This window comes from Aquila chrysaetos, chromosome 20, assembly GCF_900496995.4.
Source record: "Aquila chrysaetos chrysaetos chromosome 20, bAquChr1.4, whole genome shotgun sequence".
Lineage (NCBI taxonomy): Eukaryota > Metazoa > Chordata > Aves > Accipitriformes > Accipitridae > Aquila > Aquila chrysaetos.
In genome coordinates this window covers 14347021-14359757 of record NC_044023.1, presented here as the reverse complement: position 1 = coordinate 14359757, position 12737 = coordinate 14347021, and the positions used below count along the sequence as shown (strand labels likewise).

Genomic DNA, 12737 nt, shown 5'->3' with positions numbered 1-12737 from the left:
TCCCCATGAGTTACAGCTGACCTTGTTCTCACTCCTACTGAAGTTAGACAACTGAACAAACCTTGCATTGACTGGCTAACTTCAGGTCAGGTGTGAGCACCCAGCATATGTTCAAAAGTTTGAATGCAACATTGAAAGAGACGGTCTCTTCAACAAAACACTTGGGTTTCATGTACCCCAGTTAGAGACAAAAATCAGTTAAAATCTTAAGTCTGATAAAAGCATGAAACCCAGCATCAGGTGGGGAATTCTGAATAGAAGAATTAGTACAAATAAGTTAGTGGTAGATGCAACCAGCTGTGCTGTGTGGCAGCCCCGCAACTACAGTAGTGGTTATCCCAGAACGATATGGAAGCTAGAGGGACATTGTAAGTGGTACTCTGAAAGTTTTTCCTCATTTTGGTTTTAGTAAGAACTGTGAGTAGATCCTTGCTTTCCAAGAAAAAAGAAGAGGGAATGTTTGCTTTTTGGTTAGTGCTTTAATCTGGAGGTCTGTTTGTGGAGGGTTCAGTTAATACCCTGACTAAAATTAGGACAGGCTATCTCTGTTGAAACATGCCAGAAGAAAATCTCAAACTAATATCCAAAACTCTGTGGTTCTCTGACCAAAAGGCCTGTGAATTGAAGCAGATCACTTTTAATTCTTCAAAAGGTCACTTCACCAACAGTCAACACTTGTTAAGGACAATACTCTTGAAAGCAGAATGGCATGTATTGCCTGCAGACCAACAAAGGAATCTACAACAGTTATTTTTAAAAAGTAGATATAATTATAAAATCCAGTATCTTTCAAAAGTAATGAATTAAAATTGTGTAGTAATAAGTTTGTTTTCAAGATAACTCTGTCAACTGTCATTGAGTGATTGTGGGTCCTGGAGTGGCAGTATCAGTACATGCATACAAACAGTACTATACTCAACAGTTGTACAAACAAAGTTGACCCTGTCACTGGCAAGCAATTAAGTGTGTGATGATGTCATATTGTTTTTGTTTGTGAATGACACTTCCTGGCTCTGCTGAGGGTCTCTGTACAAGTCTGGAATATCTGTGATGTTCCAAATAACTGGCAGTAGTTTCTGTTTCAGTGATGAGATGGATCTTTCTAGTTTTTACCTTTTTTTTTTTTTTAAACTGATGATATAAACCACCAGATAAAACAATTGCAATTACAATTTATGAAAAAAATGTTACCTTGACTTTAGATCTTTTTAGAAGCTGATTGTCAGTCATGAGGAAGCTGAGATTTCTGCACATACAAGGTGACAAAGAAAGATAGTCCTGTTGTTTTACAGGCAATTGATACTGATGTCTTTCCACTAAACCCAAAGGAATTGTAAAACTGAAGAACTTATAATTTTCAGTTTGCTAATGTGAGTAATCTGCTAGTATTTACCAGACAGCAAAAAGCTTACTTCCCTCACTCCTTGAAATAACAGCTTGTGATGTGTTTTTTAGCCCTGTCCCTTGAAGAATAAAACTTGGTAGATGCAAAAACTATTTGATGTCATGACATAGTTCTGAATCTATTAATCCATGTTATCACTACTGATCTTTCAGAGATAAACCAGTTTTTCATATATTCTTGCTCACCTTGTTGATGTCACATCTTTTGATGCAACCAAATTAGTATTTGCTCATAAAAACACAGCCCTCTGAAACTGTTCCACACACTCAAATTGTGCTGACACAGAACAGTTAGTTTGTAGAGCTGTAGAATGCTGGCAGCGGTCCTTTTCAAATACCATCTTTAGCAGATCCAGAGTCATGTGCGTGGAGATTGGCAGCCTGTATGAGCAGCTCTACCCGAAGGAGTTGGCGCTCACAGAATGCCTGTTCAATGTGATCACAAAAAGTCTGTAAAAAGCCAGATGTCAAGACACTGGTGTGTGTGTCTCCCTGTATCGCTGTGCAAACCGTGACCAAGTATGTGGTAAGGGGTGCTTATCTGAACAAACCTGCAGTGTTGCATAGTCATCCTTTTTGATGCCCTAATGACTTCATGAAACTTACATGCAACGTAAAATGCCAGTCAGAAAAGACTAGCTGTACCTAAGTACCTCAAATACAGGAGAGGTATTAAAGCCCCTTGAAACACTAAAATGCACGTACTTAAGAACAGGGTTTGAAAAATTTGTGTTCAAAGTTAATGTCCATAAGAACCAACATTGGTAAATATTAGCATATATTAGTAAACAATGAATAAATATTTAAATATCATTTATTATAAGTGGTAGACTTTTCCACAGAACCCCCATGGTGCTGTTTGGCAATGATAACACACTATTTTGAAGCACCTGTAAGCCCTAGATTAGTCAGGACATGCAGATTTACATCTGTACCTTGTCTGTGTTTTAATATCAAGCCGACATTATGTGGGGCATCCAGTCTGAAGTTGTAACCCTTAGGAGCACACACGTTTGAGATGTACCTTTGTCCTTTACCCACTTTTTGTTCCCAAACGGAAAGATCCTGGAAGTTCTGCTATACAAAAGCTGTGTTCTTGCCTACTAGATTCACAATGCCTATACTTCAGTAGTGTGTTAAACACCAAGAGGACATGAATATGTCCCTAACTAACTTTAGTGTGTGTTTTATTTTGGCTCCTAAAGGGCTTTTTTTTTTTGCTTTTTTTTTTTTTTTTTTTTTTTTCTCTTAAAGCCTGGTAAGTTTTGGTAGAGTTCTGGTCAGCAAGATAAGAGAGCTGGCTGGAGAGCCCAGACCTTGCAACCTTGTGACAACTTCATGAAGTCATTTGAGGAGAGAAACCAGTTTTTTTACTTATTGCCCAGGACTGCTGAAATTCTCAACTTGATTGGAAAAATGAGCCACAAATGTGGAGGGTGATTATAGCCCACACATTTCTTTGTGATTCATGCCTTAAGTGTATCTTACAGCCAGTATGACTCTGCAGTGAGCAAAAAAAACTGTTCACAGCTGTTGATGAGTATGATCTTGGTGGGAGGTAGTCAAGACACAAGTCATTAAAAATGCCGAAACAATCTTTCAGTAACTGTTTCATGTTGCAAGCTTACAGCTGGACAACACGATCACAGGAGCGGCATGAAGCCGCTGAAGTGCACTGCCAAATTTGTGTGCTGTGCCTATTAAGGATGGCGCAGCAGAAATGAGCTATGTTGTGTACTGCGAAACACTGTTTTACAAAGCAGATGTTCTTCCTCTTCATCTTTTTATAATAAAAGAAAAATGCCCTTAGAAGCTGGGATTGTCAAGTAAAGGACTATGTTATTTGGGACTGGACTGGGATTACTTACTGCAGAGTTACTTAAGCCCTGCGCTCTGCATGTGCGTGCTGCTGTGGCTGTGTGCACGCACCAGCACTTTCCAGTTGGAGTTGGCTGTCCTGTGTCCTGAGCCACTGGCCACGTTTGTGTGGATTCAGGTTATTATCTGCCCTTCGCTTCCTCCCTGTGCATCCTCCTTTCTGTCAACCAGAAGGAATTGTCCACCTCTCCTGTGTTTTGCTGGGAAAACACCTAGGCAGGGGCTGAGCTGAGTGCAGCAGTGGGGTGTCTTGCTGGGGCTTCTGGCTGCGCATGGGGAGCACAGCGCAGCGTGCACTGGGCGCTGATGCTATCAGACACTACATTACTTTGGAAAGAATAGCTGGGGAGTCTCATGTCAATCTTATATCCGTGTGCTGTCTTACAGCTTTCTTGCTGCATTTCTTTTGCTCTAAATCCTTCAAAGAAGGAATCTCATAGCTATTTTGTAATAATGCCTTCTGGCATACCATCTTGCTTAAGTGTTGGGGTTGGTTTTTTTTTTTTGTTGTTGTTAATTTATTTCTGAATCTCCTCAGGAAGAATAGCCTAACAGCTTGAGAAATACGTATGTTGAGATTTCCTAGCTGAATCCTACTGATCCTGTTTGTTGGCAGCTGCAGTTGAAATTGTTGCTGTCCTGTGTAGGAGAGCGGATGGATTAAAGCAATGTGTAAGTGTGGAGAAGGAGTTAGAATTTAACCCGAGATCCCCTTTCTTCAGTATGTGGCCAACTAGGTTGTGCACTGACAGCTTCACAAACCATGTGTATAACACCAGCAGAATTTGTCATTCCCAAACTGCACCCTGCCTCCTAAATATGCTTCTAATCTTGTAGACTGACACCAGGTCTCTGCATGCCAGAGGGTGAGTGACGGGGTACAGATTAAAACCCTGTGATGAAGCAGAGCTCGTGTAGTGCTGTTTGTCAAGACCTTTTTCATGGTATTGAGACTGCAGCTACAGACTCTAAATTGCATTTCTTTCCCTGGTGTAGCCTGCAGTCTGTAATCAGGAGAGGGGCTGAAATGTCAGACAAATTGTAAGCAATACTGTGAGTGAAACCTAAAGATGGAGGGCTTTTTCTCACTTTTTTTAAGCTTGTCTGAACCCAGAAAAAAGAGCAGGGTATCTGGTTTTGTTGTAACTTTGTCTTTTTTTTTCATGATAAGTAAAATTAATTTGAGTTCAATTTTGAAAACAGCCTTCTAATACTCAGAAACCTGTAACAGATATGGAGGACTTTGCTACAAGACTTTGAACGCTTGGGGAGTTTATGGTAGGTGATGTTAATCACAGCTCAAGCCCCTGCAGCCTCATGAGTTTTCTACCAGGATTGCATATTGGAAGTCTGCTTAAAAGAGAGGTAGATCAAAACAAAGGAGAAAATGTGGTCCAAAAAAAGTTTTTTGGTTGCCCTTTTATTTCTTCGTAATTCCTAATATTTCTGCTGTTTTCTGAGAAATCCTCCATTAGAAACAGGGCAGTTGGATAGTTTTTCCGATGGGGCATGGAGGGAGTCAGATCTACTTTCCACAAGAGAAATAAGTGCAAAATAGTATTTTTTCCATTTGTGGGTCACTTCCTTTACCTAAGTATCCTTAAGTAAAGCATGTCTGAAGGGACAGATTTTCTTTAGCAAAATTATTCAATAGAAATTATGGTTTCTTTCTAAGGTGTTACTGTTCTCTACCGCCAGCTCAATTCATTCTCTATTTTGCCCATAGTTGCTCACCAACAGCAACCATTTCAGAGGCTCTTGCTCTGTGTGTTTTTACTGTTGTAAGGAATTTAAGAGTGTGTTTTTAGAAGTTTTGATGCACAACACAAACCAGTATCTTCCCAAGTTCATCCTTTCCCTGTAGAAATTACAAAAACTATGCGTGGATTAAAAGAGATGCTTCTCAAGATTAATCCTATTTGCTTAAATCTATTTGTATAAAAACCTTTGATTAGGGGAAAGACAAGAAATGGAAGCTGCATTTCTTTATGCCAGGTTTGCGTTCATCTCGGCCAGTCATTTCAGTGCAACCCTGATGTAACAGGAATTGTCAGCTTGGTGCAAAGCCATGGGATGTCAGCTCCAACCAGATCATAATATCTGCAACTCATTCTGAATTGAATCTCTTTGAGAATCATGTGATTATTCTCGTTTTAAATTCCTGATACCATATCTCTGCAAAAGTGAGAAGTGAAACACACCTCCAAAAAATAGGCCATCCCTTGGAGAAAAGTGAAATGAACTCATAACATATGCATGCAACATAAATATGCATGAGCAATTTCAGTAGAATATAAGCGCTACAAAAGACGGTGGGTTTTTAGCTTTTAGGAAACATTTCTGTCTGAATTAGCAACTGTCAAAGTGGCATGGTTGAAAAGATTTTCTGCTGTAGAGAGATGAAACTTCAGCTCTTCAAACAACTTAGCTTATCTAGGGAAGCAAGTTGAGACATAGTTGTCTTAGAGCTCTCTAAACGCAGCAAGGTACCTACAGAGCTTCTTTGAAAATTCTTTTGATATTGTCTTGTCCTAAAGAGTGCTAGACTCTCTCACACTTCAGAAGTGTGAGAATTTTGCTTATCTTGGAGAGTAAAGAACCCAGGAGATAAATGGAGATAGAAATAATAATAAGAAAAAAAAATACTGTGCTCTCTTCCAGAAAGTGAATAGATGCGCATTTAATGCGATGGCATTACTTCTTTGTTCTGCTTTCAGAATCTAATTTTGTCCAGCGCTGTGTAAATTTTTCAGACTTTTTTTTACAACTCCTGTAGAGTTTTTCCCTTATGCAGAGCTGTTCTCTCTTGGTACCCTTCCTGTGTGCATACACACTGCACCCCTTTTCCAGTGCAGTGATAAACATTAGTGTTTGGTGCCCATTTCTGGCAATCAGCAGCCTTCTATCACTGGTAAGTCAGAGTTAAGCTGACAGAGGTTTGGAGGAGGCTTCTGAGGTGACCAAATTCCTGTTTTAAGGTGAAGCTGGAAATTGCAGATTGGATGAGATCCTCTCTCTTCAGTTTTGCCACCCCATCGTGAAGAAAGAAGCCTGGTCTTCAGTCGGAAATTTTCCAGGTTCAGATTTGGACTGAGCTGATCTTTGATCTCGAAGTTTTAAGCTGATGGTGAGAAAATGGGGAAATGAGAGTGAGGGAAAGACAGACATCTTTTAGCATGACTACTGCTTTCAGCTTTCATCTTCTAAACTTTAATAAATTTAATCACAGCTAGAAGAGTTCTGGAGAAGTCAAGCTATGTAGAAGCATTGGCACAATTCGTCAGTTGCAGACAAAAATTAAAATAGAAGTGCAACATCTAGAATATGCATTCCCTTCTGCACTGTGGTCTGTAGAAGTATTTTACTGAAATGACCTGCTGCCAGCAAGACACCAAGTGGGCTATCTCACTATCTTTCTTGAGTCTTAGTATTCTGAAACAAGAATAGGAAAATTTAAACAAAGCTGATGATTTATCAAAGGCATCTTTTTTTGTTTGTTTTGTGTCTGAGACAAAGAATTATTGTTCCTGGATAACCTGAACTTCTTGTGGCACCTGGTGACTGATAGGGGACTGAATCGTAGCTCTTTCTGAAATGTTTTATAAGTTTGAGATCTTTCATTGTGTGAAACTTATGACTGTTCAGGAAATGCTATATTGGACAGTGTGCCTGAACAGCAACCAAGGCTTATTTCCTATGCTGCGAGGCTGCAGTGCATGCATACGGAGGGGGCATCGATGTCTTCTAACCGAATACTTCAGCCAGCAGTATCAGCTTCTGTACGTTGCTTCTCCAGTACTGTAAGGTAATGAATTATGTACATATGGACCAAACTTCTGATTGCAGTGGTATTTTTCTGTGCTCAGCATGTTTTGGCTCCTGCTTACAAAGAAATACTTCAATTATTCTGGGGTGTTATTGTGGAAGAACTGGCTGACTTGGTACAATCATTCACTCATTGTGAATGTACAATCATTGAAGAGGCTGGGGAGCGCTGCTAATCAATAGAAGCAGGCTTTTGTTTAAACACTTGTTTTTCTTCTCATGCTTGTTTTCTTGAATCTCTCCAGTAGTGTTGGGCCCTGATGGTATTCACGCTTGCCTTCTGAATTACCAACCTTACTATTGGTGAACAGGATGTAGACTGTAATGTGGTGAGACTCCACTCAGCAGGCACGGCCCCAGCCTCATCAGTTATCTGCTCCTCTCCCATCCCTCTTTCTTACAGTTTGAATGTTATCTATCTTTAACGTGTAAGAACTAATACTTCCATGCCAAGCAGACTGTGGGTACGTTGCTGCAACTGGCTGACTCTGGGACTTCTTTTTTGCAAGATCGCATGCACTCCAATCAGGTAGTATCAAAAAATTTTCTGCTTCAGGGCTTTTATGAAAGTGGATTCATGTCATGAACCTGGCTTTATGAATTGAAAATGTTTTATTCTTGGGTGCTTTTATGATGAAAGTAATAAAATTAGCACTACAGCTGATCCAGTCATTGCTTGCAGTTGGAGCAAAATAGGAATGGTCACAGAAGCTTTATTATTCTTCTAGAACTGTTAATCTGGCATCTTTGTGGAGCATTAATTCCACATAATGCCTGACAAATAATTTGACTCAAAAGCATTTGATTCTGTTAGGATAGTTTGTTAGATTTCAGAAATGTGTATGCTGGTATTTGTATTTCTCTTTCTATACATCTTCATTCTTGAATGTACTTGGTTCCTTCTCTGGGAACAAGTAACTTCATGGAGGTCATGGAGTCATGATGCTGCAACAGATGCTACACCTCAGGCTCTGAAAATCCACCTGGAAAATACTCATTTTCATATGTTACAGCTTAACTTTCCAGTTAAGTCTGGTGGCTTGGGTTTTTTTGTCAGGATGGTAGTTCTTCCTTACTGCTACTGAGAAATAATTTCATTGCTGTTAAAGAATGATTCATTAGCATGTGGTTTGCATTTGCAGGAAGCCAGTCTTGTAGAGACCACGTTCCTGATACTTGTTTGTTTTTCAAACGCGAAATGCAGATGTCTGCCTTGTACAAGCAAGTCAAAGGTGTCTGTCTGGGTCTGCCAGGCTGGGGGCTTAAGATAACCCATCCAAGGCTGGCAGTGGCACTTCATCTGTACAAACTGGAGCAGACTGTATGTGTTGTCAGCAGCAGCCTTGTCTGCCACGCTCCATCTAATCACAGGCTTCTGTGCTGGGAGGGAGGGCAGTGCTGCCTGGGCAGCCTTTGTTTTCTGAGGGTCACATCACTGGTAAAGTTGAGGAAGGTGACATACCAGATCTTACACAGCATGAGCTAATGCTTCAGTTCATTAGAAAAAGGATTATTTGAACATTGAAAATTACTCTTTTTTATTACTTTCGTAGTGGTGAGCAAAGTGGGCAAATCAGAAAGTAGAGGTGGCTAAGAGCCAGTTAAAAACCCCAGCTACATCATGTATTGGTGCTATGCTGCTTTAGCTCGCTGAACCAACCGTCCAGCTCTGACAAATGCCAGTGCAGGACCAGGGTGGTATCATGTGGCAGGAATAGGTCAGTTGTGTTGTGTTGTGAAACTGCACCTCTTCAGTGGGGTAGATTTAGAAGAGTAATGAGTATGCTGACCCTATGTGTGCAGAGCCTATCTGTTTTGTAGAAGCAGCAAACATTGCTTGTTTTTCCTTCCAGGGTTGTGTTGGGGTTGTTGTTTATCTGTATTACCAGTATGTTGGATCCTGTGATCCACCTGTAGCAGGATTCAAGAAGGCTTATGGCTTTTCAGTGGATGATTGGGACTGACAGCTTCTCTAGAGAAAAAAAGGAGCTCTTCCTGCAGCTAGGATGGAAGGAGTTGTGTTTTCTATACGGGTAATAGAGATAGAGGTGCTATGTTGACAGCTTGTCTTGGAGTGTGGGAGTTAGAGCCGTTTAACGTCAGAGGGTGTTTGAATGCAGAATGTGCAGACCACTGGGCTTGCCCAGGTGCTTCCTAGCACAGAGAGCAGTGAGGAAGCAGGGGTCATGAGCCTTCTGAATTCCCCTGGAAGAGGTGTCTTGTTTGCAGGAGACCTGTTTTGTTTGAACTCCATGGGCCTGATAAAGCCATGAAGGGGTCAAGAGGCAGGTTGAAGGTCCAGCAGCTCAGCAGATGCTTGTGGTCTTGGTGGGTACGAGCCTTTTTGTGCTAGCAGACCAGTCTCTTTTCTTCTGAAATAAACCAATGCGTAGAAGCAAAGGAGAACTTACTTGCTTGTGTCCTTGTAACATGACTTTAAATGTCGTGTTGCAGTATTCTAGAGGGTGCTCAGGCTAGCGCGGACTGTGCTAGTGCTTGCCAGGAGTCCACGTAATGCAAGCAACTCTGCATGGAAATAGTCCCTGTCACAGTAGCTTTCTATCTTCCTATTTCAGTCTAGCGTATAATTTTCTTCTCTGCAGTGAAGGCTTGGGAAAATGGGGGGGGGGGGGGGTGTCCCCCCTACCCTTTGCTGTCACAGCATGCCTGTGTTGCAGCTTGTGACTGCTTCTCCAGCTCAGTAAGTGCTATCTGTCTGCCCTGTGGCGCCTACTTTGCACACTTAGTGAGGACCCTGATCCCAGTCTGGGCCTCTCAGGTGGCAACCACAGTCAGGACTGGATACAGGGCTTCCATGAGCAGTTAAGTTAATCCAGTGAATTCTTGATTCCTTCCTCTCTGTGCTGTTGTGACTATGTGAGTTAGTTTGGGTACATCCATGCTTCATTCCAGCCTGTATATTGCAGATGCACTGGCTGTGAGCATTATGTCTAGTAGTTTAATGGGATCTGAGTATCGCTGGGATGTTGTACCAAGTTTGTACAATTTATTAGTCTTATAAGAAGATCATAGTCCTAAGCAGAGGTGTGGCCTCAAAATATGCCTAACTTGACTTTTTTTTTTTTCTTTTATTTCCCACCTAGGTATCACATGCTGTTGCAAAGCTAGTATTAGTTAGTTTCCACTGGCAAATCTCAGAGATTTTGGAAAGGTAAGTGTAAATAGTCTTATCTCTTCTGCACTCAGTGCTTTTCCCCCTTGCTTTGCAAGAATGCTCAGGGTGGTCCACAGGTGTCTTTTTGACAAGTGTCTTTGAACCTGAAAGCAGGCCACACAGTCCATTCCAGGGAGCAGAGGAAAAACACTGTTTTGTTGAGGCTGCATTGCCTGTAAGAAATTTGTAAACAGGGAGAGGGTAGTGATGGTGAATGTCTTTCAGTCTGAGGAATTATTGTCACACTGGGAACCCTGTAGATGCATTTAGCTTAAACTTTGAGATAACAGATTGAGAGTGCTGCATCTATATTTATTTATTTTAACAAATAAAAAGATAAGGTATGTTCTGTTTTGAACATATGAGCCATAAATCATAAAGGAGCACTGAACTTATGCTGATATTTTCTTTAGTAGTACACTCACATTGAAGTTTTTGCTCCTTCTGAACGTAAGTGATGTTTTTTTCCAAGCTGACTAGCATGTGGAGAGCAGGAGAAGATGGTGTGAGAGAACTGAGAAGTGCAGCCCCTTTGTTGCTTGGTCAGTATTACTGTAACAGAGTCCTTCAACTGATTTCAAAAGGAGGGTTCGGACTCTGCCCAAACATGTACGGGAAGTGTGTCAGGAGGCACTGCTGTCTGGCAGCCCCTCCAGAAAATACTGGCTCAGAACTGAATATTGTCTGAAAATAGAGAGCACATCAGTCTGACTCATTCTGCCATGCCATTTTTGGCCCTATAGCCAGCAACTTCATCCAGAGAACATATGGGAAATGCATCTCATGTATGGATATTGTTGCAGCATCTTTGGTAACTGGCTCATTAGTTACCATGCATCCTGTGACAGCTTTTCTGTGGGGAACACAGCAGGTGAGATTCCTGCATAGCAGCTCAGGGCAATTCTGCAGGTTAACTAACAAGTTTTAAACAAGAGGAAGTTTTGAGAAGGGTTTACTTCTAAAGCTATGACTTTGCAAGTTGTTGTCCAGTTGATCTGGTCCTCAAATTTCTGTCTTGGTATGAAGTGACATTATCAAATGAAAGCTCCCTAGTACAACTAAAAAGCGCTAGCGGGGAGGGAGGATTTACAGCACGATCACAACAGTGATGCTGCTATTTCTGAATTCATAGAGATATAAACATTACTCTGCAATGGAAGTCACAAACAGCAAAACATTTTTAATTCTAAGGTTGCTGATAGACGGCTTCCTATGCCTAAAGGGTGATAATCTGTCACAGAGTAAATACTTAACTAGATAATAGACTGGAGTCAACTTGAGACCTAACCAGGATAGCTTGATTTTACAAAGGAATAGGAGACAGACAGGAGCCTCACTGGAGTGTGTTATTATGGGCAGCAGCTTTGGACTGCTCTAGGAGTGTGGATAGAAGATCTTACCTTCCAAAATAGTTTTTCAGGGGAAGGGAGAGAGTTGTAGAAAAATATTCATCAAGGAGTATGAGGGAAATGTTAACCCATTACTGGCAGAAGTATTATTTCTGATTTTGAAGAAACCCTCATACAGTTTGATTGATGAGAGTTCAACTCACTATGTGAAGGGGCCTCACACAGAACACATTTCCTCTCTCCTTGTTGAAACCTACCCTACCATTTGCACAGAGCCTATTATTCATTCAGGTGAGAAGGATCAATTTAACAAAGCAAAATGTATTCAGAAATTGATTTGATCATTCTTCAATTGCCTTTTCAGGCACAAGTCTAATGCTGCCCAATTGCTAGTGGAAGCACGAGTTCAGCCCACCTCATCCAAACATGTAAGTATGCTAACTATTTTGGTCTGTTCCCTTGGCAGACACCTCTGACCCACCTCATCGGAGGATTGCATTACTAATGGCATAGTCTGTCCCATATTAACCCTTTGCAAACTCAGATCCAACACCCTAACTCAATGCCAGGTTTACTTTCTAAATGAGAATGCATTCAAGAGGTGTCTAACATTTAAATAGCAGCTTTACTTTTGTCTTGCAGGTAGTGTTCAAGAATTACTTGCCTCAAGAAAATTAGGCTTGTTTTTTTGGCATGAGTGATGGTACACAATGGAAGGAGCAGAGTGCATGGGCTTTGCTACCTATTCCAATTCTGCTCTGTCTGTAAAAGACACTCAAGGGAAGCTCTGGCTGCACAGAGTGAACAGAGCTTGTCTGTGGCTGGAACAGAGATTTATTTTTTTTTCCCCAAGATGGCTGTTTGCTACACTGGTCTGCTTAGGGATGCTTAAGCCAAATCTCCCAGTGGTGTTGCTGCTGAGCCAGTCAGTAGTGATATTTGAACTAACAGCTTGTGTTTTGCAGCCAGGGCTACACAGGTCTTTAGATACTCTTCCCCTCCACCACCTTTAAATGGAAACTTCCTGTGCGTGTTTACAGGTTTCATTCACAGTGGGCGTCTCGGTACAATCCACAGTTACCCCAGGAACACATCACCATGTGTCA

General features: G+C 41.2%; 1 protein-coding gene across 7 annotated transcripts in view; it reads left to right on the top strand.

Annotated features, from left to right (window-relative positions):
* The window catches only part of ARIH2 (ariadne RBR E3 ubiquitin protein ligase 2), a 32665-nt gene that overhangs the window by 7299 nt on the left and 12629 nt on the right, over positions 1-12737 (top strand). For 5 of the 7 annotated variants that reach the window (XM_030043295.2, XM_030043288.2, XM_030043292.2 and 2 more), the window contains 2 exons: positions 10212-10279; positions 11996-12059. Coding sequence is in view for 6 of the 7 variants with exons in the window: in XM_030043288.2 (XP_029899148.1) it covers positions 10212-10279; positions 11996-12059 (132 nt within the window). In the remaining variant the exon portion in view is untranslated. Of the gene's footprint in view, positions 1-7515; positions 7637-7699; positions 9436-10211; positions 10280-11995; positions 12060-12737 lie in introns of those variants that run through there. The other 2 variants (XM_030043293.2, XM_030043294.2) reach the window with 2 other exon arrangements.